Source organism: Tauraco erythrolophus, chromosome 1, assembly GCF_009769465.1.
Source record: "Tauraco erythrolophus isolate bTauEry1 chromosome 1, bTauEry1.pri, whole genome shotgun sequence".
Taxonomy (NCBI): domain Eukaryota; kingdom Metazoa; phylum Chordata; class Aves; order Musophagiformes; family Musophagidae; genus Tauraco; species Tauraco erythrolophus.
This window is the reverse complement of record NC_141465.1, coordinates 16,567,611-16,592,998: the sequence shown is the minus strand read 5'-3', so window position 1 is coordinate 16,592,998 and position 25,388 is coordinate 16,567,611. Positions and strand designations below refer to the sequence as shown.

The 25,388-nt window shown below is 43.5% G+C and overlaps 2 protein-coding genes across 3 annotated transcripts in view; one reads left to right on the top strand and one right to left on the bottom strand.

Moving 5' to 3' along the window:
- Positions 1–7,361: 7,361 nt before the first annotated feature.
- Positions 7,362–13,315, bottom strand: CREG1 (cellular repressor of E1A stimulated genes 1). 2 transcript variants are annotated; one of them, XM_009980202.2, is made up of 4 exons: positions 13,046–13,315; positions 11,011–11,130; positions 9,535–9,719; positions 7,362–8,966 (listed from the first exon to the last, which is right to left on the bottom strand). In XM_009980202.2, the coding sequence occupies exons 1-4, from the start codon at positions 13,313–13,315 to the stop codon at positions 8,912–8,914; spliced, it is 630 nt and encodes a 209-aa protein (XP_009978504.2). In that variant the 3' UTR covers positions 7,362–8,911. The 2 variants fall into 2 exon arrangements, with proteins under 2 accessions (XP_009978504.2, XP_086473524.1); XM_086617398.1 differs by lacking the exon at positions 7,362–8,966 and having other exon boundaries at positions 9,531–9,719.
- An 8,913-nt stretch (positions 13,316–22,228) lies between these two features.
- The window catches only part of RCSD1 (RCSD domain containing 1), a 34,898-nt gene continuing 31,738 nt past the window's right edge, over positions 22,229–25,388 (top strand). Inside the window, exon 1 of the mRNA XM_086630497.1 lies at positions 22,229–22,321. Within this exon, the coding sequence (XP_086486623.1) occupies positions 22,316–22,321 (6 nt within the window). The 5' untranslated portion in view covers positions 22,229–22,315. The remainder of the gene's footprint in view (positions 22,322–25,388) is intronic.

Sequence of the window (25,388 nt, the reverse complement as noted above, 5' to 3'; positions counted from 1 at the left end):
GCAAGAGAAAAAAGACCCCTGCTCCCACTGCCAGCTGCCTAAATCTCACTGATGCCTTATCCAAAAGGCTAAAATAATACCAGACTAGTTATTAATATTTTTGGGTGACTATTTTCAGAGGAGCAAATGGCACTGCTCATCACTATTCTGCTGACCCCTGTCTCCTCCTGTTATTGATCATAGCTTCTCCCTCAGGCAGAAAGCCGGCAAATTATCACTTTGAATAAAGAGTTGAGGCCAAAGGTAAGGAAAAGGAATGAAGAGCTGTATAAGAAAGGGAGATTAATGGCAACAGTAGGCATACTGGGAGAACAGCAGTTGGGCCAGTGTGTTTTGATGTCTAGAGAGGGAAAGGTCAGAGAAATAGAGTACATGGACTTCATTTAGAAGTGTGGGTAGAGTCAGAAAAAGGCTTTGCATGACAGTGCCCCTAGAAATTCTCTCCTCCCCATCCCTCAGCTTTTGAAACAAGGCAAGCTTATAATTTTAATCTAAATACAATGAAAGTATACAAAAGAGCAATCATGCTTGTATTAGGAGTTGTTTTTGAAACAAGCACAGCACGGGAGATGCAAATCGCGTGCAGTCAAGGAGTATAGAAAAAGATGAAGTGGTCTCTTCTCTAGGAAAAAGCTTTTCTGTGTTCATACACCTTGCAATTACACAGTGAGGACTGATTTCCTTACAGCATTGTCTTCTTTTCAGCCTATTTGGTCTTTGCATGTCTAGGAACTACGTAGAACAGTAAAAACTTCAGCACCTCCTGCTCATATTGCCTAATGCACAACCTCATACGTGTGTTTTTACCAACAGTTTAAACCATACTGATGTTTCAGTTTACTCACTTCAGTCAGATCATAAGAACTTTGTTAACGCTGGACTAGAAATGAACGCCAACACTAGTTCAGCTAAACCAGCAGCTATTTTTCTCAATACAGACAAGGCTGCAGCAGAGACATAAAACCTTCCCTGCTGGGTTAAGAAAAGCTCTTAGCTAAACTTGACTCTTTATCTAAACATAGAGGTGGAATAGCGTGTATTTCAAGAATTACCTGCACCAGGAAGACTGCAAGATTTGATCTATCGTTCCTGAAACAGAACAGGTCAGGGAATTGAAGTGGTCCCCAAGTACAACTCAGTTGTGTTTAACACTGGTTAAAGTGCAGCTCGTTATCTGTAAGGATAACATCTTTCATAAAACAGACAAGGTATGCATTCAATTGGTTCTGTGCATCAATATGCCATTCTTTCTCTGGACAACAGAAATCCTGGAACAGCTCTAATGCAAGAGGCTGATTCATCCCCAGAAGCATCCTCTTTTCATGCTTACTGGTTATGCTTTAACTGTAATATAAAAAAAAAAAAAGCAGCCGGGTTTGCAGTTTTAACAGGAAATAAAGGAAAACTAAAATACAAACCCACACCACAGTCAAGCTGAGGATTAAAAAAATAACTACACACTGCCCTCTGGCTCATGTATCGCTACCGCAGAGAGCTTGCCCATAATCATCACCACAGACTGCTGGGACTGAGAACAGGTCAGTCATCAACAGTTCTCCTAAGCCTATTTGATACAGTTAGTACTTGCAGGCAAAATTAATACCTACATCACCTGACAGAGGAGCTGGCCAACTTTACAGACAGGAGAATCCAGAGAGACTGCAGAGACTTGTCCCTAATCCAGCAGGGAGTGACAGTTGTAGTGCCAGGAACTAACTCAACAAGTATCAAAATATTTTTTGGAGATGTTCACACAAAGATACTGGGTGTTAAATACGCAACAATTTTCTCCAGGGAGCAAGCTGTAGCCCCCAGCGAGGCATGCCATTCACACGTTCAGAAAAGAAAAAGTCTGCTGCTTACAGCGTGTAAGCCCACAACTTTTATCGACAAAATGTTGCGCCCTGACAGTTCTACACTGCTTCACTGCATTTCAATGCACTGAAGTGCCTTACAGTGAAGCTGCGCTTTGCTATAATTGGGTTCAACTGTGCTAAGCCCCTTGGAATGCAGCAATTAATACTTATTTAGTGATAATTGCTGCATTCCAAGAGGATTAGTCCCTGCCCTGCACTTTTGCCACCATTGCAAACAGAGAGCTGGAAAGAAGACGGTGTCTAACTACAGGTCTTGCTTTGCAGCTCCCAACAGGGAGACAAGAGAAGTTGGCCTTGCTACAACTGCTCCCCTCTGTGTGTGAAAATACTGCTTTTCCAAGGAAAAAACACTTGACTGGCACTACTCCTTGCAGCTGCATTGTACGAATAGAAACTCTGCCACATCCAAGAAAAAAAAATAATAATAAAGAAAACAGACACCTGTGCAGTACCATAAAGACAAACACAGTCATGAGTGTATGTTTTCTGTGGGAGATGATAAACAGGCCCTGATGCAGTGTAAGAATGAACTCCTACTCATTATTTTGGGTGTGGGTTTTTTTCGTGACTAGCAATCCCCTGTTCCCACTATGGTCTTAAAATTTTCAGTGCAACATGGGTTTTGGAAACCTATAAAGGAGATGTTAGTAGAAACCTAAAATGCATCCTCTCTGAATACTCAGTTTTGAGACTACTGCATATGTAATGTCCAATTCTTTCCTCACCAGTAAAGCCTTTATGATCTGCTCTGGATTTTTTTTTTTTTTAATGCATTGGAGAGACCACTGCTTATGTCATATCTTAAGAAGGAAGCACAATGCTGCTTCTCCTTTAGGCTAGTCAAGCTACTCTCTCACATCATTAATGTCTTCACCTGTTAATTGCAGGTGAATTTTCCTGATTACATTACAGCATATGTAGAAAAATTCTGGGACTTCACCACTAAACACGCATCCTGGAAATGCTATTTTTAATTATAGAGCACTTTCAGTGTTTTCTTGCATGGCTGTACAGACTATAGTTAATCAGCAAGGTTGTGTCTTTCATGAATATAAAAATACTGTGAAGTCAGATTTTAAGACGTGTGACAAATATCTTCATTTCCTTTATTTTCTTCCTCTCTTCACCCCTCACACGTCCCTCTTCTACATTTTTCAAATGCTCATCTGGGGAAAATTTAATTAAACGAACTGAGATTCATTTAAGCATTTAAAACAAATTAAAAATCCAATTTCTGCTTAATTAGGCAACTGTTTTTGGCTAATGACAACAGGAAAGAAATATGTGAGGTTCTCATAATCATATACTGCAAGTTTTTTACAAAAATTTCTCTATTTCTTATTCCTAAACAGTTGCTTCATTTCAATCTAGAAAGTTACCTTTTAATACTGGGTGATGTTTAATAGGTTCCGTTGGCATAAAACATTATAGAAACATGAAGCATCTTCAATGTTTTCACATAAATATACGTGCTTGCATATGCAGTTACATACATACTACCTAGTATTTCTTGGAAGTCTGTCTTTCTCCATGTGTGCAGAGACACGCACATACCCTCTGCATGGCTTTGTCAAGTTACACTATGCAGCAACCAGAAGTCATCTTGTTTTTAAAGCAGCCTTCCTCTCATCTAAAGGTACTGAGATGCTTTACAAGTGTTTCACCTGAATCCTGCAAACTGGTATCTATTTACCTTTTTATAGCTAAGGAGGAGGCGGGGGAAGTAAGGATACAAAATGAGTATGGTTACAACCTGAGTCAGTGGCAGTAGCAAAAATAATGAGAAGTAGTTCTAGACCTGTATGGGTACACTGACAACATTATTGAGGTTGAGAGAGGCGAGTCTCTCTCAACAAGACCCGCAGCAGTTGTAGGATCTGCCACCATAAGCATGCCATCACTTTTGTTTAAACAGAAGAATTTATATGCAAAAGCAAGCCTAACAGCTGGAGGAATCAGCGGCAAAGAGTAATGGGAATTAAGGCTTTTCTATCTAGGATATGAAGAGCTAGAGAAAAAAATAATTCAGAACGATCACTACAGCTATCAGGCTCTTTGAGTAAAAAAGAAAAATCCACTAAATAATACAAAACTTGATAACTTCAAATACTAACTGCATACTTAGTCAATCAGAAGACTCCAGGCTGCTCCGCAACCAGCACAATTAATGAAGCTCACATTTTTAAAAAGCCTGGCTTTTGTACCTTTAATATACATGAACTGTATTTTATTTCCTTTCTCGAGCTCCCAATTGCCATGACATACAGGAGCTTTGTGGCTTCAAGGTCACATTACCTGTTTCAAATCTAAAACCACTGAATAAAAAAATCTGACAAAAAGCAACTGTCCAGACAACATGTTACCTAAGCCTTGTTTCCACAGGAAACCAGGCTGCAAAGAACATTAACCACTACAGCCAGAATGAACGAGCCTTACACTCTGTTCTTACTATGCTATAATATTCAACACAGAAAGTCTAAGGAAGCCTCTGGGCACAAAAGTTCTAAGTCAAAAAACCCTGGGAGGAACTCCAAGAGTTTTGCATGAAAAGCTCATGGACTGAGCTTCCCAGCAGGGAAAATACAATTATCAGGGAGCACCAAGAGCCAACTGCTGCTCCAGAGCAGAGGAGCTGGCAGGGTTTACAGGGCAACAGCCTCACCACCGAGATAGGCAGTCCCACAGTACCTGGACAAGAAGAGAAGGTTGGGTGAGAGCAACCAGGGTCAACCACAGTTGAGGCAGGAATGAGGTCAAGTCAGCAGGACTACGCAAGCAGCAAGGACCTGAGCTCCAGTACAGCCCCAAGGCAAACAGAAGCTTCAAAGCAGGCTTCTCCCAGCTCTGCTTCACCACCCAAACACCTGCACACAGTCAGGGCTGGCCTCCAGCACAGGCAGCCCAAATCACTGGAGCAGGGCTGGGGAGTGCTCAAACAATCCAAGTTCAACAAGATTAATCAGCTGTTGGAAATTACAAATCAGAATCAGGTGCTTTAGCTCATCTAAATAAGAAGCCTAAGCCAAAGCATCATCACACTAAAGAACACCTTTGCTTTGGAGTTTTGTAGTTAGTAAGTACTGAGAGAAATAAAACCTATCGAGTCTGGAGCTGGTCGATGTTCTGAGGCATTCTGTACCTGTCTCCATTTCCTGAACTAGAGTTTCCTAATTTAAAAACCTTTAAATCATTTTCATGGATATTACTTCTGAGCACTCCATAGTGCAAAATGATTACAAAACACCAAAAAATGATGAATGCTTCTTTTTTAGCAGCTAGCAGGCTGCTGTGTTTATGGAGGAAAGCATTCATAATGTAAAGCACTGTAGAAAAAGAATTTGTTCGTATCATGCCCCCTGTCGTATGCTTTTCCAGCATCTTTGAGTTATGGTGAATTCAAGAACCAATTTGAAGTAGTCAACATTTAACAATCAACCCGAATATAGGTCTATGGCACCCTCTTGTGTTCAACGATAATATAACTGTTTATTTGATTTTGAATCTTTCTAGATTCAACGTGGTGTTATTCAGGAAAAACCTGTTGGAAACAAATTCATCCATTAAGTTATGATTAATATTTTTCTATTAATCTAATACTCTGATTGAGCTACCTCTATTTTATGATGAAGATCACAGATGCAACGTTAAACAGCTAAGAATTTCATTCCAGATAGAACCGAGTAAAGGATTAAACTAATACCTGATATACATAAATTCTATTCTGTAATGATGTAGCGTGTCGCAAGAATCTGCCGGACATAAGTCTTACATTAAAACACACGAAAGAAATTGAAAATCAAGAAGTAGAAACACAAACATGTCAATGAACATGATTAGTATACCAAGGACAAACGCGGCTGTATCATTAGAGAGACAAACTGAGATTATCCTAATTAGATTGATTCCCAGCTAACAAACATCCCCATGACTTAGTGAGGTGCTTAAGGATATCCTGTGTCTCAGATTCTTATCTATGAGTGGAGATACTTAAGCTCCTTGGTATGGAGAGTGACTTCATTACTAATTTGAATATGCTCAGATACCTCAAGCACATGGTAGAGGATACACACGATCAGAAGTCAAAATGTTGATTCACTCTTTACAGCTGTATTAATTTCTTACACTTGTCCTCTTCTGTTCTAAGCCACAATATTACTCCTCGATATTAGGAAAAAAGGAAACATGCTCACAAGCAAATTCCTGAATGAGCCTAATACAACAAAGGTAAGCACAGGGAGAAGAAAAGGTAAGGAAAAATAGGACAAAAGCTGATGACTTTCTTGAGCTAGTGATATTAATATTTACACACCTATTACTAAGAGAGAAAAACAGATGTTTAGTATGATTGATACTATAGTCTGCTTTACTTTCCATTTCTACATACAAAAATTTCTACATACAAAAATCTCTATTCAATGAGATGCACAGATATAACAACTCCAAATAGTTCTCTGATTAACCCTCAAATCCATCTCTGTACATGTAGTTTAATCATTCTGTTGTTCACCACTTTCCAAGAGAAACATCTGGCTGGGGTCCTCTCAAATTTCAAATGTAAAGCAATTTGGATATCTAAAATTGTTCCAATAAAATGCAGGAGTATTACAAAACCATTTAAGATGAATTGTTACCAAAAGCCCTCCCTCTCCCAATCAGAAAAGACTTGGGAATTGCTACCAATGGGAACATCAAACCTGACAAGACAACCAGAAACAAAACAAGATTTATTCTGTACCAAACCCTCAAATGAAAGTGATTCTTTTAAAGGTCGTGTACTGGTTTGGCTGGGATAGAGTTAATTTTTTTCATAGTAGCTTGTTCGGAGCTATGTTTTGAATTTGTGCTGAAAATAGCGTTGATAACACACCAATGTTTTAGGTTTTGTTTACACAATGTCAAAACCTTTTCTGCTTCTCACCCTGCCCCACCAGCAGGTAGGCTGGAGGTGCAGGAGAAGCTGGGAGGGGGACACAGCCAGGACAGCTGACTCCAGCTGACCCCAGGGATATCCCATGCCATAGACATCATGCTCAGCAACAGAAGCTGGTGGAAGAAGGGAGAACATTCGGAGTGATGGCGTTTATCTTCCCAAGTGACCTTTAGCACGTGATGGAGCCCTGCTTCCCTGGAAATGGCTGAACACCTGCCTGCCAATGACACAGTCATTTAGGAAGGTAGAAGCCCTGGCTGGAAGAAACAATCAAAAAAGACTCCCTTGTATTCATTTTCACAAACTCCACAGTTATTATTTTATGTTCTATTTCACACTACTAGATGCAGTAAAGAAAGTCGGCACAAAGATGTTTATTTTGTCCAAGGTGGGAAAGCCAGGTGTAACAGGGGTGTTTTACCATCTATTCTAGCAAGGGTGAAAGACTCCAGAGCAACAACAAAACAAGAAATCTGAAATCTGAGTGTGCTTGTGTGAAAGACAGCATGAGGGAGAGAAGTATTCTTGAATGTGCAATAAAAAACACCCAACACTACTTGTCGAAAAATATTTTAATTTTAACAAAAGCCTAGCGTCATCAGTTTCACACCAGAAATTATGGAATGACATGTAATGCATTCAGGTGTCCCCATGGAAAGGATCCAGTCCACACCAGAGGATCATTCGAGATTCCACAATTGCTATGCTTTATATAAAAATGTTTTCCAATTTCATATTTAACGTCAGTGGTATCTGTTCAACATAAGTTGTTTCCATATTAAGTAATTTTCAAATAGTAGAACAGAATGTGTTTGATACAGTAACAAGTAACTTTTTCTCCCCTTGTGGAGAAGGAAAACTTAATAAGGTCAAAAATACTTTCACAAATCATTCCAGTATTTGAGAAAAGTAGTGATACAATAACGACATGAAGATGTAGAGATGATTTGATATGATGAATTCCACTATTCTATATATGAATTTGCCTCTTAAGGAGTCTAAATTCTCAGATTCTTTACTCTGTCAATTAGGTAATATTTGCTCATTGTAAAATCAATTTAAGGGTTCATAATCCTTTTTGGATTGGGAACCTAGCACATGGGTGATGAGAGGATGTAAAAAGATGTTTATTTTTTTGTGGTTGCGTGTGACTTACTTTAACAGAGAATTAATTATGCACACCTTTCACTAATTTTCATTCTCTACAAGTCATGGATCATCTGTGTCATACTTTCTCATAAATTGCTTTGTTCTCAATTCAGGGTTACTAACACAAAATTGCTGTATAAGGCTTCCAAAACCAAAAATCTGCTCAGTTCTACTCTTGAGGGTAATAAAAGCTGTTACATTGCCACCTGATCACACTTACAAAGCTGAAGATTTCAGAATCCTAATCAGAAACCCTTCACAACATTCTCATTGAATTTACAAGCCACTACTCTTACACTACAGTCAGATACTTTAGGTATTACCACTCTGCTGCTTTTAAAGAATCAGGGCACATAACCACTGCCAGATGAGGAGTTACCAAGAACTTACCACGAGGTATACACACAGTTTGCATAAACACAATTATGTTCTATAGCACATTCAGTACAGGTAGCAAAACAGAAAAATGGCTCGAATGAGTGTATTATCATGCAAAGAAAATTCTTAACGGAATTTGGGAACTCAGCCTGTAATTTTCCATTGTAATGCAAACAATGCTTTCCATTCCACAGTCAGCTGAGCCATCCTGTAGTACTTCGCCATAAAGATCTAAACTAAACTGATATTAAAAGTAAAATAAAATTGGAGAGGGCTCGCAAACATATTATTTAACTAAGGCATCAAAAGGTTTAGAATTGGACTAATCTTTTAGATTCCTACAAACAGCCTTTCTGAATGAAGACTGTCTACAGACATCTTTCCAGAATCACATCCAGTAAGATTTAGTTATGATTATGTACAAAGGTTTTTGAGTATGACATGATTCAAGCTATGCTAGTTAGTGAAAATTTACATGTGCTTTAGAAGGGTTATACAAGCTCATTAACAATGCAAAATGGTTGATTTTTTTCATTATTAATTCAGCTCTACAATACGTAGGAAAAAAATAAATCTTTCATGAAACAAAGTAATTCATTTGTATATCAGCATCACCAAGGATCTTCTTCCACCTACAAGGAGTAAGAATAAGAGTGAAATCGAATGCGTGAGTTTTGACTGCACTAAAATGTATTTGAAAGTTTTGAAGATTTAGTTTTATGTAGAGAATAGAACACTTTCTCTATACTTCAAGAGCATGATAGATTCAAAAGCAATTTTTTTTTTAAATATTAAGCACTATTGCAGCAATCTCATTAATACGGCTTCAAAAATGCTGAACAGTCTCACTACTTTTAACTACTAGACCAAAACATCATCTGTCTTGCAATTAATTCAAACAGAGGGCAGTGACCGTGCCAGCTCTATAGCAGTCCTTCCTCCCAAGAAACTGTCTTTAAGCTGAGGTTCAAGTGCAGTTAACCACAGATAGTTCTATCGATACTATCCTTGATATTGTTAAGCAGGCAGATCCTCTAATCAAACATATCTTATCATTTCAGACACTGCACCCAGCAGACTACTTAGGGGAAAAAAACATAAATATGTACAAAAAAATAGAGACAGGTAATATATATTGTTAGTAATAAGGAGAAGTTCCAAATACAGTGAGAGTTAAGCATGCAGAACTTAAATACTTACTCAGGCTTGACGTTGTAATATTCTTCTGGTGTCACAATCTTCAATCCACCAAAGTAGTCCAGGACCCAAATATTGGTGATGTTGAATTTGGCAAAGAACCAGTTATGATCCTTAGGCCAACCTTCCATTTCAGGGTGGCGACTGAACAATGCTTTTTTTGCTAAGTCTGCTTCTGAATCATTCACCTAAACAATAACGGGCAAAATATTACAACAGGATACAGTAACGTGAAGACAAATTTTAGCTAAAAAACACTGCTGACTGCAGTGTGCTCTTTTCAGTTTAGCCACGTCTTGTCCCAAAAGACTCATTACTGTGGCAGAGTTCACTCATCTTCAGTGTGGTGTACAACTGTACACGAGACAGGTAAAAACTCCAAGGTAGTTGATTTTAAGACTAAATCAAAAGAGTGCTTTCAAAGTAAGCATGAGTAAGAAGGTACTTCATCAACATGAAAATAAATCTTTCAACAAATCACAAAACAGAGAAGTATGGATTCTCGCTGGATTATTTCAATGCAACGTTTTAGGTATAATTTTACCTCCTCTGCCCCTGCTCACTCTGACAAACAGATCCAAACGTATTCAGAAGCATGCAAACACACACATACACACATGTAAATAGAATGATACAAGAGAAGGGAAACTGAAGTGTGTGACAGCACTTAATACACAATGTGGAAATACTTAAAGGGTTAAATCAATGAGTTAGAGCTCTGGGTATAGTACCAGAGGAACTACTCAAAATAAACAACTGCATTATTGATGACAAACTCATGAGAGCAATTAAAGGATTGCTGGAGTGTAATGTGCAAATATCTGAGGTGTGAAAACACCAAATAAGAATTCAAACTATCATATAAGAGAGTAATGATGATTAGTCCTCATCCTCAATCATTATCCTCAGTAATGGGATTAAGATCTTCAATGAATAACACGTGCAGATCTAAATTCCTTCTACAGGACACTAAAGTACTGGTACATGAAAGAATACTGCCCTGGCAGCAACACCATCAGGTAATACAATGCACTTTTTCTGTCTCTAACACCTGTAACTTCATAGCTGAGGTTAATATTTACTTCAGTAAAGTTTTAGAAGAGCGTATGTCACACTGCATGGACCAAAGAATTTAACTGAGCAAAACAGACGGAAAAACCTTCACACTTCTTTCACAAGAGAATTGTCTTAGACTTCTCAGTTTCAAAACAGGTCTAGAGGAATGGAGGAGATTTCCTTCATTACAGTATTGTCCTCCTAAGTTCCTTCCTGAAGACATGCCAACATAGCTCCTGCAAAAATCAGGTGGTAACTTCATTTTCCTCACACAAACTATAAGCTTTGTGATACTTTTTCCAGTATCACAGCACATAACAGCTCTTCGTACACTTTCTGTACAGAAATTCTAACCTTTCTCTTCTCCATCCCCTAATATTTGATGCACGCAATATTGTCCAGTGTCAACTTTCAGCTGCTTACCTTCACAATACTCCCACAGAAGATTACATGGGCACAGAGGGGATCCTGAGGATCATATCTGTGCTTCTTGCAGTAAGGAGTCTGTGCCAAAGACACAGTTAAGGAGGCATTTGAATTGATCTGAAATGCAAGCAGTAAGATAAGAGGTTTACATACTTTTGTGAGAAGAATGTCATATCCAATCTATTTTCAGCTTTATTCAGCTCAGTATTACTGGTAAAAAAAGCAAAGCTGCCATCATCTTTTCCTAAGTACATCTGAAAGCCTACTTAGATGAGCTCTGAATCTGAAAGAAATCCCAGTTTAGAAGTGTGCTGAAGTTTCTTAGCATGAAACGCAAACTTCACAAAAACCCCAGCACTCCTTAGAACTCTGAATTCAATACACAGTCTAGCTATTTCACATTCAAATGATGACATATTTCAAGTTACATACATACAGGGCAGTACAGAAGACAAGGAAATACAGCCAACTTCATTAAGTTAATTCTGGTAGAAGGACAAAGTGTTACTGAAAGGTAATCAGCTGAGTTTCACAACTGTTGATAAAATTAGTTAAAAATACACAAGCAACACCTCCATCAAAACAAGCCTCCTGTCTGGCACCAAACTGGTCAGCTCTTTTGAAGTTTAAAGTGAATTTTAGAAATTAGGTTTAAAAAATCCTGAGTATTTTAGTAAGACACCTAACTTTAAGAATTAACGAATCTGTATCCCATTGTTTTTCTAAAACCGATTTGGTGAACACAGCTTGAAAATTATTGGTGCCAAACAGGATTGCCTACCGCAGAACGTCACATACTAAAGTTCCTTATTTCCCAGTGGTTCATGTGTTCTGAGAAATTTTAATAAAAGAGCTCATCTCAAAAAGAAACCCCAAAAAGTCACTTAAACACTACGCAGAGTACCACTGAACTGAAGAAGCAGGAGCAACCACCTGACAGACAGGAAGTTGCTTAACTACAAAACAGCTGACTCATGATTATTCAGCACTATCTCCTGCCAGACCTCTCCCTCACACGTGACTATCAGAGTCACAGCAGAATAAGGATCTGCTGGGCAGCCTTCTGAAGGAAAATGTTCATTAGCAATTTCTACCATGATTTTTATGTTATTGTGAACACAAAAGGCTGTACATAGGGTGGAGAAGGAGATACTAGAAAAGATAAATTAGGCTTTCTGCAGCACTTAGATAAACTATTTTAATGTAACAAACTAAAACCTGACAGGGAACAAACAAAAAAGGTTTACAGTAAAACAAAGTCTGAAAAAACGTATATTCTTTAAATTTTGTGTTTATTTGTTTTACCAGTATGGTAATAGTCACTAGAACAAAAAGGCTCTCTTTAATAAAGGACACAAACGATCACTATTTCCTTAACTTTTTAGCCAACTCTCTCTTGACCACAGCCAAGAAAAGAGCTGAGACACGGCCGATGGCACACACTCGCAGCCTCAGCATGCCAGTCTGCTGCCTTTTGTTGCACCCTTGCCTTTACCGTCCTTTTGACATTTACCGAGAAGTTCTCCCTGTCTAAATATTCCGTGGCCCCCGATTTCTCTGGTCAGTGCTTCTGGCAGCTTCAGCCACTTCCTCTCCCGGAGTGCCGCTTTGCAATTTTTCAGGCTATGATCAGCAGGAACTTCTCAGGAGGACTACTGAGCGTCAACACAGAGAGTACTGCTTTAAGTCGTGATGTTCAAGGACTAGTAGCTGTCCCTAGGGCTCACAAGCAAGGTGACAGCCACGTAACAGCCAGCTAGCATGTTACCTTCGGAAAACGCTGGTGTAAACCCCAATTCCTACAAAAGAAATCCCAACCACCACTTGCTACCAAGATGGAAAAGCGCAGGCCACCAAGAAAAACACGACATTGCATTAGTAACCCATACGCTTATAAGTTTTAAGCCTCCTTCACTGGGATCGCTCTTTGCGTCTGCGGTTTGCACGCATCAGCGCCAGAGCTGATTTCGCCGGTACGCCCCCCTGGCCCCCGCGCCGGCTGTGGGGCGAAACTCTGCCTGCGCTCGCTCACCTCCAGGTCCTGTACGGAGATCTCCATGTCGGTCAGGTAAAGGTAGGGGACGCCGCTGCCGCCGAACGGCCCGGGAGGCCCGTCGCTGAGGGAGAAGATGTTGGCGAACGGGTGGCCGCGCAGCCCCTCCTGCGCCGAGAGCGTGGCCAGCGCGCCCCAGTCGCAGTTGTGCAGCACGAAGCGCGCCATGCGCGCCGCCTGCTCCGGCGGCGGGATGGCCCCGCCGGCCGCCAGCAGCACCGCGCCGCACAGGAGCAACAAGACGGCCATCCCGCACCGGCCACAAGCCGCCACCGACTGCCCGCCGCCGCCAGCACCGTCCCTCACGCCCCTTTGCCCCGCGCGGGGAGGGGCGGGCTGCTCTGCTCTCCGCCAATCAAAACCACCCTACGCGCTCTCCTTCACCAATGAGAGAATGCCGAGGACAACCTTGCGAGTGGGAAATCGGCCTGTCTGCAGCCAGCCAATGGGCTCGCGATGGCACCTGCCTTCAGCCAATGAAAGCTGCTGGGAGGCGGGCACAATCCCCACTGCGTTCGTCGGTTGTAAACAACTCTGGCAGCTCTGCCTCGCCGTGGGGCGGGGAGGGAAAGGGGGCGGAGTCATTGATAACCCAGCAGCCAATGAAAGGCCTCTTCAGAACTCTCTGCCAATCAGATTTCGCGGGCGGCCGGTGAAGCCGCTGCGTAACTTCGGGAGCGCTTTGTCCCCCGCTCGTCACGTGTACTTGGCGGGGGGCGGGCTGGCGCGGCGCGCGGAGAGGCGCCCGCAGGTCCCGTGAGCGGCTGGGCCGTTCCCGCGCACGGGGCCGGGCCGGAGCGCCGGGCTGCGGAGGGCGCTGACGGGCCGGGCCGGACCGGACCGGACCTGGCGCCGGCGGCGCTTGTGTGGGTCGCTAGAGGAGGCCCACGAGCCGCTGCAGCAGAACCAGCCCCGCAGAGCGGCGCTGCCCGCCTTCTGGCACCCGCTATCTTGGAGCCGAGATGTTTTGGGAGGTGTGGTGGCCTGGCCTGGGTCATGGCGTCAGCACGGTGCCCGGCAGCAGCTGTCCACCGACGCTGGCCCTGGTTTGTCTGGCCAGGGAAGTCGGTCAAATCCAACGGGTGCTTGTGGCACTGTCAGCCCCGCTATCCCTGGCTGCTGCTAAATCAAACTCAAAGGCTGGTTTTGTGTCACAACAGGTGTTTGTGTCCCACCTTTCTTGGGGAAAACCTGTCATTTAATTACAACAAGCAGAGACTATCTGAAACTGATTCGGACTGTAAAGCTCAGAGGATCATTTGGCACTACAATTAGCTGAAGTTTTTATCACTTAAAAACTGCAGGACGTATGTCAAGACCATCTCTTCTGCAAGACCCAGTTTCACTAATTGAACAACCTCCTGGCCTTCAATGCATTACTATGGAGGTAAATACTGAGGTATACCTCATTTTATCTATCACCTTGTTGTGCTTAGTCACCTTATAAAGATTTGTATAAAGGAATGTTTTTAACTCGGGTAATATTGAGACTTGATCCAACTTTTCCTAAAAAGACGGTAGATTTCCATTTTTCCTCTTCAGTCCTACCAAGGATGTCGACACTACTTGTATAGCAATGTAGCACAGAGAAACCCAAATTAACTTTGTGTGGTTACCATCTGTCCCCACGTTCCCCATAGCTTATAGCAGGCTAGATAAATCATCTTGGTAGGGTGAATTCAGGAAGGAAAACACACCACACATCCATTCCCTACCATTTATGTGCTGTCCTGTTGTGCACAGGCAGAACAAAGCAGTTTTTCCTCTGGTATTCCCCTTTCCTACAGAGCGCAGGCAGAGCCCAGCTTTCCTTCTGGGGCACCGACACACGGAGCCTTCCGCTGCTGACCTCTCCTGGCGATGCTCAGGAGAAACACGTGTTTTGTTATAATTGAAAAGCAAAAAAGAACCAAAAAAAGGGCTGCTCTGAAACCCTGATGTGCAGCCGCTCAGCTGGGGTTGGCAGCTAAGCTTGTGAGTAGCAACTGCCCCAGCCGCAAAGGCAATACAAGCAGCCGTGTTTGTGATGCAGGACAGGTGATATTTCAGGGCAGAGTCCTGGGGAGAAAAACAGTGCAAGAAGAGGAGTGAGTTACGAGAGAAGAGCCCGCATGAAAGGTGGTCTTTATGTATGTACAATTATACAGTATGTTTAGATGAGGGGCTGTGGTGGAACATGTTGAAGGGAAAAAGACAGGAGCCAACCTGCAGGAGTGGAAAGAGTATGGAAGGGATGAAAATGGTCTAGAGGAAGCGGCTTAGGAAAGAGAAGAGGATGAGGAAGACAAACTGCAACAAAACTTTTTCGTTAAGAGGTTTTACTAGCTAAACAGACAGAGACATTAGAGCTTCCTCTTTTCTCTCCACACCAACGTGCTTGCATACACAGAAATGGCTTGTTTCCCTCCATTTGCAAGCAGTCCTGCTCTCTGGGAGCCTGGTGGATGTCAGTATTTACTTGATGCAGTCAAAGGAACAAGCAGTAGAGGGAGATGGTGGGGTGTGAGTGTGAATGATTTTACTGGGGAGCAGGAGAGTGTGACAGGGAGCAGACATGAGGTGGCTGGTGGGGTCAGCACAGGAAAGAAGGGATGTCATGGAGAGTATGTGGAAGTAACAACATGTGCCATAGGGCACAAAAAAATAGGATGGCAAGGAAAGAAGACAAAGGGGATGTGGGAAGCAGAGCTGGCAATTCTTTTTTTCTTTTGTTTCAAGAAAATGCAGAGAGGGGGAATGTTTTTCTGTTCTGGAGTTGAGATTTATTAACAGCATGTATTTGCTGAATATGGCTGTCCCTCCTTTGCCAGGAAGGGTGCACTTTACTGCAGCCATGCAGCCCTTGTAGCAAGAGAGTCAAAGCGAACCTCGTGGAGAGCGTGGAAGGTCATCCAGCACTCTCCCTGCCACCACTGGGGCCAGACAGCGGGATCTCAGGGGCCAAGAGAAAACGACCCAAACAAAGTCTGCCAAGTTTTCCTTGCCTCCTCCTACCCCTCCAGCCTTGCGGCGCTCCGCAGCCATCTCAGTCCACAGCTGCCAAGGGGTGCTGCTGTGCACTCCTAACCTCCTGCAGGATTTGGGCTGATGAGTCCAGTGGGAATTCAGGCTCAACAGGATTTATGGAAGCCAATAACGTTGGCTTTCTGCTATAGAGAACAGGATTTATTAGACTGAGTACTCTCTGCAGTGGGCAGTGCACACCAGTGTATAGACTGTCTTGCACGTCGCACTGAATGAAGGGGGCTTGTTTTGATCCCTTCTTTCTTGGATGGGTAGCATGGGGTAAACCTGTAGGGTGAGGGATAAGGTCTTTAACTCTCTCAACTTGCTCTGCAATGATGTGTTATCTGAAGCAAATCTCCAGGCTCTCTCACTTCCTCACCTAGATGTTAGAGAAAGGAGAAGGATTCTCTCTGTTGTGGTGCAATATGCCTAGGGGCTCCCAGCATTCCTTGCATAACAAGGTCAAGAAAGTTTTGCTAGCCACTAGTTCTCCTTTTCAACTCGTGCTTATTTACACTACCCAAACGGTAAATAGACAGTAGTATCTCACCATAGATTGAGCCGGTTTACTCTCTGCAGGGGCTGGCCACTTTGTGGAACAATCTTAATTTCAGTGTGGTTTATATGCAATGGGCCACAGGCTGAATCTAGGGAGAAGGTGTATTTTAGCCAGAAAGTGGGCAAGGTCTCCTCCCCAACTATTGCATCATCATGCTCTGTCTGCCCTCTTCATAGCCGGTTTTGCCCTGAGCCAGCTCTCTCTTCAGATGAAATGGTTGTTGGACAGGCTGGGCAAGGTTTCTCTTCAGACAGTCTAGCAGCATGCTGGGCCACGCTTCCTGTCTGGATCATGCAGTCTGTCCATGAACAGAAACCTTTCTTTGTCCAGATAACACTTGTGGGCTGTGCAGTCTCGCTCTGACTAGCGCTTGATTTGTGAGCCAGACCAGCTCTCTGCATCCGAATGACAGCCAGAGTGATTAAAGTCACTTGCCGCTGCTTTTGACAGAAGTGACTGACCTGTGAGTCAGCTCTGGCAAAAGCTGAAGCACTCAGTGCTTTGAAGTGCCAATGCTTGGTGCCACATGAGATCCACCATGCAAATTGTTTCTAAAAATGTTGGTTAGATATCCTCCTGAGGAGATATCAGCCCTGCTGAACAAGGCACTTCTTCTACTACTCCTGTGAAATGGCACGCATTTGCTGAAAACAAAAAAGCATTGCGTGCTTGTGCCTAATGCGTTTATTTGTTCTCGTCCTCAAAGTTCCCAAATTAACTTGCTTGGGAATTTAGTTCCTGCCCCCTTCACCTGTGTATTTTTTTTAAAGACAGGTGAAGTGAATATAGCACTGGCCTGGCATTCAGCTAAAACTCCTTTTACCTTTTTGACAGCCACCACACAGGCAGCAGCAATGCAGGCTTCCTCTGTGCAAAACTTGTTAGGGACCAGGAACGTCGTTAAGTTAAGCAAGAAAACCTTGCTGTTCAGTCGGAGCTTGGGCTGCATGTGGAGGAAGCTGTTGCAAGGGCCAGCTGTGACATCGCTTTCTAGAACGTTGAGAGAACGGGCCAGAGGATTGGCCTGAGAACAACACAAGCAAAAACGTGGTTGTATCGAGCACGGATGCCAGGGATTGTGCTAGCACTGTGTTCTGATCGTAGCTTTTTGTTTGTTTGTATTAAGCCTTGTTGTGTATTAAAACTAGTAACTGGTAGAGGAATTCTTCAGTCTAGAAATAGGCTGGCAGTGGCTGATGCTGACAATATTTGTCCCATTGCTGTATTAAAATAACGGGATGCAACCGTGCCTCTTAGTATCCCAGCTCAGTTTGTTCTCTGAAGACAGGCGGATCAGCAGAGCTCTCCAAAGAAATTCAAGTGCTGCAAGAGATGACACTAGCTACCTGTACACCATCCACCAGCCCCAGCTTGCCGAGTATGAATGGGGGTGGTCTACCTCGGTGTGACCTTGTTACCAAGAGCAGAGCCACGCCGGCAAAGCATTGCAGGTGAAATGGTCCCTGTACCACACAGTATTTTCCTGACTTTATTCCACTTAGGGACAGGATTTTGCCCAGAGCCTGTTAAGAAGCCTGGTTCATCTGGACCATGATGATAGCACGCAGGCTCAGGCTGACAATCAGCAACATGTGAAATGATTCAACCTTTCAGTTAGTCTCTATCACCTACTTTTTTACGTGGGCACTGCGCAACACACAAATTTTCATACTCCCTATCCAATTCAGCTTAGCGAGAATCACTGATAACCATGGCCTTTCATTTAATTCAAGCATCTTTGGTGATGGGGCTCTCCTATTGACACCAATTCCCAGGGGTGCACAATGCCTGGCACGTTGGTCCGTGTGTATGGTGGGTGCCAGCATGTGAGCACATGTGTGTGTGTGTGCGTGTGTGCGCGTGCTCTCAGACGTGCTTCACTGCAGCTGCAGAATTAGAGCAAAAAATGTTGATGGTACAAAGCGTTCCAGCTGACTTCATTTCCTGCTGATAACTCCCTGAAGAGGAGGGTGAGGCTTAGCGTCCGCAGTGTTAGTTTAATGCTGAGGGGCGAGGGCAGGGTCGGTGGGAGCAGATACTTCAGAACACAGTTAACAGAATGGTGGGTTCAAAAAGCGAGTTTTCCATAGAAAACGTTGCTCACGTTCGCTTCCTGTCAGCCTGCCATTGTTGGAGGAGCTGCTGTGTAAACCCAACCCAAAACAGGATGTAGGCTTTTAGAGTTGATTGATCTTTGAAATGCAAGTGCTTTTTTTCTGTGGTTACCTTATCCCCCTTTTTTTTTCAGTTGAGAATTGAGTTGCTTGAGTGGGAACAGGAAGAGTTAAGATCCTGTTTTTAGGGGGTCAAAAGCTCAACATGGTAACAGCTGCTGGTTAATAGTATGAATTCTGGAAAATGATGTGGATAGCAGCTGCCAAATCCAGACAGAGAGGTGGACAGAACAATCTCAGATACCGGCACTGACAGGTGAAGTCTATTAAACCCTCAACAATTGCCTTAACAAAGTAGAGAGATTCAATCTGTCTTGCAGGGACCCACAGCTCCCCCACCCTTTGCTCATCCACCACCCATCCGCAAACATACCTTCCCAGTTTTAGCACCCACAGAAACACACCCACATGAGATAGCTCTGTGGACACAAATATGTGAGTCAAAGTTTCAGATGCTCCCAAAAACCTTCTTTCCTGAGTGGTCTCTGAACAGAGGATTGCCGTGTCCCTGGATCTCCTTTTTGTTGACCTAGCACTCTATGGAGGCCTCGTTGTCCGTAGATCATAGCCAAAATGCAAGAGGCCAGCAAATATTACACATGGTGTTTCTGAGCATGACAGAACTAGTTATGCTACCTGTTTTGCAGGCATGCCAGGGTGAAGGATTTCCTTGCATCTCTTCCCTACATACTGCCCATAGCAGGAGTACCAGTCATTTGGCCTGAAGCAAACTTGCTGCTTTGGCCGCACACTTCTTCAAAAGAATCAGCTGGGAAGCTGCAAAATGCAGGGTTCCAAAAGCACAACATTTCTCACTCAGATGAAATTTCCCCCTAGAGTCTGTTTTAACGGCACTTGTGACGGCTGCATTTTTTTCCTCCTGAGCAGAACAGATGTAGAAACTTTTCTTTGCAGATGCGAAGAAGTTAGTCTCATCGCCACTGCTATGTCCCAGCAGGTCTGTGAAGAGAGATGCAGAGAGTCATATTCTAAAATATCTCGCATTCATACTTGCACGTTCACATCAAGTAAAACCCAGTTCCTCAGTACAACCTCCCTTAATAACGTTTGTCACAAGGTTCTTGCAGTTAAAGCATGTGGGTTGTTTGTCTCAGATTTGCTAGTGTTTTTCAGTCCAGAAACAAGAAAGTCTAGAGCTAATCCACACCTCGTGTCTTCCTGTCTGTAGAAAAACATATACTGTATTTCTGTGCATTCCCTCCTTGCTCCTTCAGGAAGAAAGATTTAGCATTAATGAACTGAGTATTGTCTACCGTGCTCAGAGCAATGGCACTTGGGAATCCTGCTGGCAGAAAAGATTTGCCTTGTGGCAAGACACTTTGGAGCAGAAATCAACAGAGTGAAGAATTGTGGTGGGGCAGCTGCAACTACCTTTGCTTCTTAGTATGGGTAAAGCGATACTATCTCTGCCTAGCAGTTTCCTTTTTTGTACACCTAAGCAAACAGTCTCCTCTGCAGAGCACAGCCCCTGAAAACAGAAAGAAAATACTGAAATAGACCCTGAGCAGCATGAAGCAAGTTACATGGCAGACATCTTGAAAATGACACTCGTGACCAATGCCCACAGCGAAATCCCTGAGCGTGAAATCCCTGAGCATGGAATCCTTCTGTCCTGACAGCAGGCAAAGCATGGGCAGCCAAAGCTTCCTGCCCTCCCCGCCTCACCCTGCTTCTTGGGTCAGTTCCTATCCCCTCTCCTAGCGTACCACTGTCAGGACTTCTAGAAATCAATAGGATTTCCAGTCAAGAAGGAATTTCGGTTTTATATTTCTTTTAGATTTTTTATTCTGTTTTCTTGTATTTAAAGCTGCAGCATCTTCTGGTTGCTTACAGCAGAGGAGTTTCAACTAACCCGGTGTTTCAGCAACAGAAGATTAATTAGTGCTATTGCCCAATCTCCAGATTGCAGCAACTCAGCCTATCATTCTTTTGGCTAAGGAGCGAGTAACCATTGTGTATCGAATTTGGGAGATAACGAGATCACGATTTAAATCTGCTAATTCCACAGGAGTCCTACAGCATGCAGTGCAGCAACAGTTAACTATACTGTACAAGCAACTATATCGAGACAATGTATTGGTGACACTAATCTGAGATATCATGACCGTCACATTTAAATCCATTCTGGAGTGTTTTCCTCCATAGCCAGCAGGGACTTGTGAAACACAGCAAAGGAAAAGTATGCATCCCTTGCAGAAAAGATGCTTTAACCCTCTTTTGCCCCCAAGGTATCGTCCCAAAATGACGGCATGACATTGTGTCACTTTGCAGCTGCATGCAAGGCAAGGAAGCCAGCAGAAGACAAAGGGAGTGTTTCCAAATTCCTCTGCACCACCCTGCTCTCAAGAGGTGGGGACTGAAATTCTTGCGAAGGAGCATATGCAAGCAGTTGCTAAAAGAGATGTCTAGTTTACAACACTGCGATCTGAATGGAAAGGGAAACCATAGCAAAACATTCCTGAGGCTTATTTTTTCCCATCTGAATTTTTCTACCATCACAGAAGCTTCTCATTTCCAGTGCCCAAGTTTGTCCTTCCCTGTGAAGGGAGAGAACATCCTGCACCTTCTGACCTGGCAGTGTGAGACACAAATTCAGGGGGAAAGAGCTAGTCCTGCTTTACAGCTAACCTTTGACACCTTGCATGGGGTCCCTCTGCTTGTGCCCACATTTGTCCAGCGCCCTTCACGGTGGAGCCTCGATCACTCGTTGGGGAATCACCCAGCAGCACAGCAGTACTGCTGACATTATTGTCATCCCTGGGAGTCCCAGGACACCATAGCCTTAAATTCTGTTCAAATGCAATAATCACTCACTTTCTGCTCCTCTTCTGCCCCTCTAACCATTCTAAAGACAGTCCACTGCTGATTGAAATGACATGGAAGTGTGAAGGAAGAAGGGAAGCTGCAGTTAGAGCAAAAAAAGATCCTCCTCACAAACAAACAGCAAGGAAGAGACCCTGCAGACTTGGAGAGGGAAGTGTGGACGGAAGGGATCCAGGCAAGTACACCGGGGGAGCAACTGCAAGCAATGGAGTGAAATACAGGCAACACGAGGCAGAGGAGGCAGAATATAAAGGTAAGGTGACAGAAAATACCTAGGGGAGAAAGAAAGGAAGGGACAAAATGCACATGTGGTGTCCCCAAGTTTGGGCACAGCAGCAGAGGTTGTTGCTTTTTGTCTCATGAGCCCAGCACTCCGGGAAGGACAGTATCTGTTTAGATTTGTGTCTAAATTTAAACCCTGATTGCCTTGCCTCCCCCTCCTCTCCCCTCCCTCCCTTCCTCTCACCCACCCGCCCTTCTTCCTTGTTCGTAGTGCAGGGCCACTCACTGGGCTCTGTCAGTTTTCAAGCTGAGCAGGAGCTTGGATATTACCTACCCTCCACAGCGGTGCGATTTTGCTCTGCCTTGGCTGAAGTTTTCCCACAGATAAGAGGGAAAGGGGTGGGGAAGCAAGATTGCCCCGAGGACACCTCTCTCTTGCAGGACATGGAGGTAAAGAAAACTTTTATTTCCACTAGCTTGTGCCTAGCTCCTCGATCTGCATTAGCTCCACCTTGCAAAGCAACTCCTCACTAAAGGCAGCTCAAAATAACTTTTCACTGCTGTTCAGATAAATGTCTCCCCCCTCCACCCCAGCCCCCGCTATGCACCTCAGAATATTTTGTGGGGTTTCAGCCCAGATTTGGAAAGTAGGCAGACGGTATGGGGAGAAATTACATCTGTGAAAGGGGAACGAGGAAGGACTGCCATTTACTTTTTCTAGTCTCTGAGGTGGGAAAGAGAGTTATGTTCTAAAAGGTATCATTTTGAAAGGAGGTTTTAAAAAAAAAGTAAAAATGGGAACATAAGGAGAACGAACAAACCGTACAGGATTAGTGGGCTCCTTGGGGTTGATTCCTACCCAACCCCAGTGCAGCAGCAGCTGTGATTTGGACCCTAAGTGGTGGGTTCCCCCGTTCCACGTGGATCGTGTGATCTCACTTTCATTATCGATAGAGCATTCGGCTTCAGGAAAGAGGACCCAAGAACTGTTGCTTCAGTGATGTAAGTGGCTCATACATCCCCGGAGGGTTTTCTGCTCCTTTCTCCTTGCTATGTGTCCTGTGCTTCAAGAGAGTTGGAGCTCTTGTCTCTGGGTGGGCGACACGACTCTGGTGGACAGAGGTGTAGAAGCAGGAGTCAGGCTTCCCCGGTGTTTTAAGTCCAAGCCTTCTCCTGTGTAGCACCCTCTTGGGCAAGGCAGTTCACCTCTCCTTGCCTCTTTTCCCATTCATACAAAATGGGAGCTATTGTGCTTGCTATGCTCATTTCAGACTGGATTCATCAGCTTTCCAAACTGTTTTTAAAGTGGCAGAGAAAAAAAAAAAACATTTTAGGAGAGGCACAGCAGATAGAAAGGCGATTACAACAGCGGCAAAACCTCAAATGACGAAAAAGGACTTTTGGTATTTCTCTCAGCTAAACACAGATCTTACTAAACACTTTATATTTAATCTTCCCAGAGAAGCTTTTTCTGTGTTGTTGCAGCCCCGACAGTAGGGGACACGCAATGAAGCCAGGGAACAGTGTGCTTGAGGCACCACTACAATTTTTCTTTGAAGATTTCCAGTGCATATCTTGGCTGGGCAGTTCTGATAATGCCCAGGTGCTAACATGGCAGTCCTTGTTATCTGCTGGTCTGCCCCACAGGCAAGGGTAAAGATCAGGCATGTTCATGACAAGAATTGTCCTCAACAGATTATCTAAACAGATTTTGGCGTGGAGAAGGACCAAGCAGTGATCAAACCATCTCAGCATAGATTACACATGGCATGACAAATATATACCTTTATAAGGGTTTTTAGGTTTGGCAGAGCCTGGATCAGTAAGTGTTAATGCTTGTTTTATTCTTTTTTGCTAGATAGTATCCTGTGATGTCTCAGAGGGGGCATTGAGCTCTTAATTTGTTATAACTGCTGTGCACAGGAAGCCACATAAGGAGCAGAGACTAACTTAGGGCTGAAGCAGATATTTCGTCATGTTGAGGACACTCTCCACTGCACCCTCTCCTCTCCATACACAGAAGACTGCGCTCCTCGAGTATTTTCTGTTGTCTGCTGCAACGGTGTTTCAGAGTAGAAAGGGATAGACCTGCCATTTCCTTCTGGGAGACGTGTATGACATATATGGCAGGTCTGATGGTCAGGAAGCTTCTCTGAAGTATTTAACCTAAGAGTTTCCTGCTCTTGATTCTGTCCCTTTATTTCCCACTCTTTCCCCATGTTACCTTGTTTTCTGATCATCTGTAGATTGCTGCATCAATTCTTATTTTTAAACCATCTCAACTCCCAAGACATTTTTTAAGTAGTGCACTTGGTCTTCCCTTCCTACTGCAACCCTCCGAAAAGGTGGTTAATGTCCCAAAGGTAAGAAGATAGACCAAAATAGAGCCAAGAGCAAACACTCGAGTTCCCATCTGCCAATTGTCTGCTCTGTTTCTTCCTGAGAGCTTTTCACAGGCAGCATGAGGAGGATCCAGGGACTCGCTACAGTCTTTTGCTTTAAAAGCAGATTTAATGGTCCTGTGCAACAGGAACAAGAAATTCTTTCATTTCCCCATTTGCTTCATTGGTGGCAGGCAGAGCTGCTCTGTGCTTTCCTGCTGGCATAACTGCCAAGCTCTTTGCTCTAGTGGGACACATGAGGATTACCAGCATTAGGAAAAAAAGGGCAGACGGCAGACCTTGCCAGCTGATTTCCATCACGTCTCTGGCAGGAAGACCCTCTTTTTGAAACACCCACAGAAGCAAGATAGTTGGGGTCGCTTTCTTAGAGTGGTTAGTGTAGTTTTGCTGCTTCTTAGGGGCTAGTACGTACAGTCTTAGCCATTCTGCTGTCAAGAACGTGCCACATTGAAAGCAATAACTGTAACCATTTAAGATCCTGAAGAGACAGAGAAAAAGGCAGCAAAACCCCATTCTTGCAGTTCATGTAATTTTGTGAGTCTGCTGATCTTCAGGGTGGGTTTCTTTTTTGTGAAGACCAACTTCTTGAGGCAAGATACATTTAAGAATCAGTTTTCTTTCCAGTGTTACGACTGATGAAAGGAACTTGAAATCATGAAGCTTATATCACAGACTGTTAACATGAGGAGTTCATATCAAAAATGTGTAAGCCTGGCACTGGTGAGAGCTAAGCCACTTGTAAAAAAGCAGCCACTAAGCCTTCTTTGCACTCGTGGTACAAAAAGGATCAGAAATTGTGTTGGTTTGTTAGCTTACACCTTTTGAGTTGCTCCAAGCTGTCTAATACCACAGCTGTGTCAAACCTTGCTGCAGATGTTGTGAGTTAAGGCATCCGCTGAAAGCGCTTGTGGCTTTCTGCAGCCCTTATTCAACAGCAGTCATGGCATTCCTCTTCGCAGCCTCTCTGTAGGAGCTTGGGAGCATGGAGACATTTGAACTTTACTTGCACAGCAAAGGGAAGCAATCCAAGACCGAGTTTCACTTTGGTGGCTCCCTATGGTGTGATGGGTTCCCTAAGATGCAAAGGTGCAGCAACCAGGTTTATTTTGGGAAAG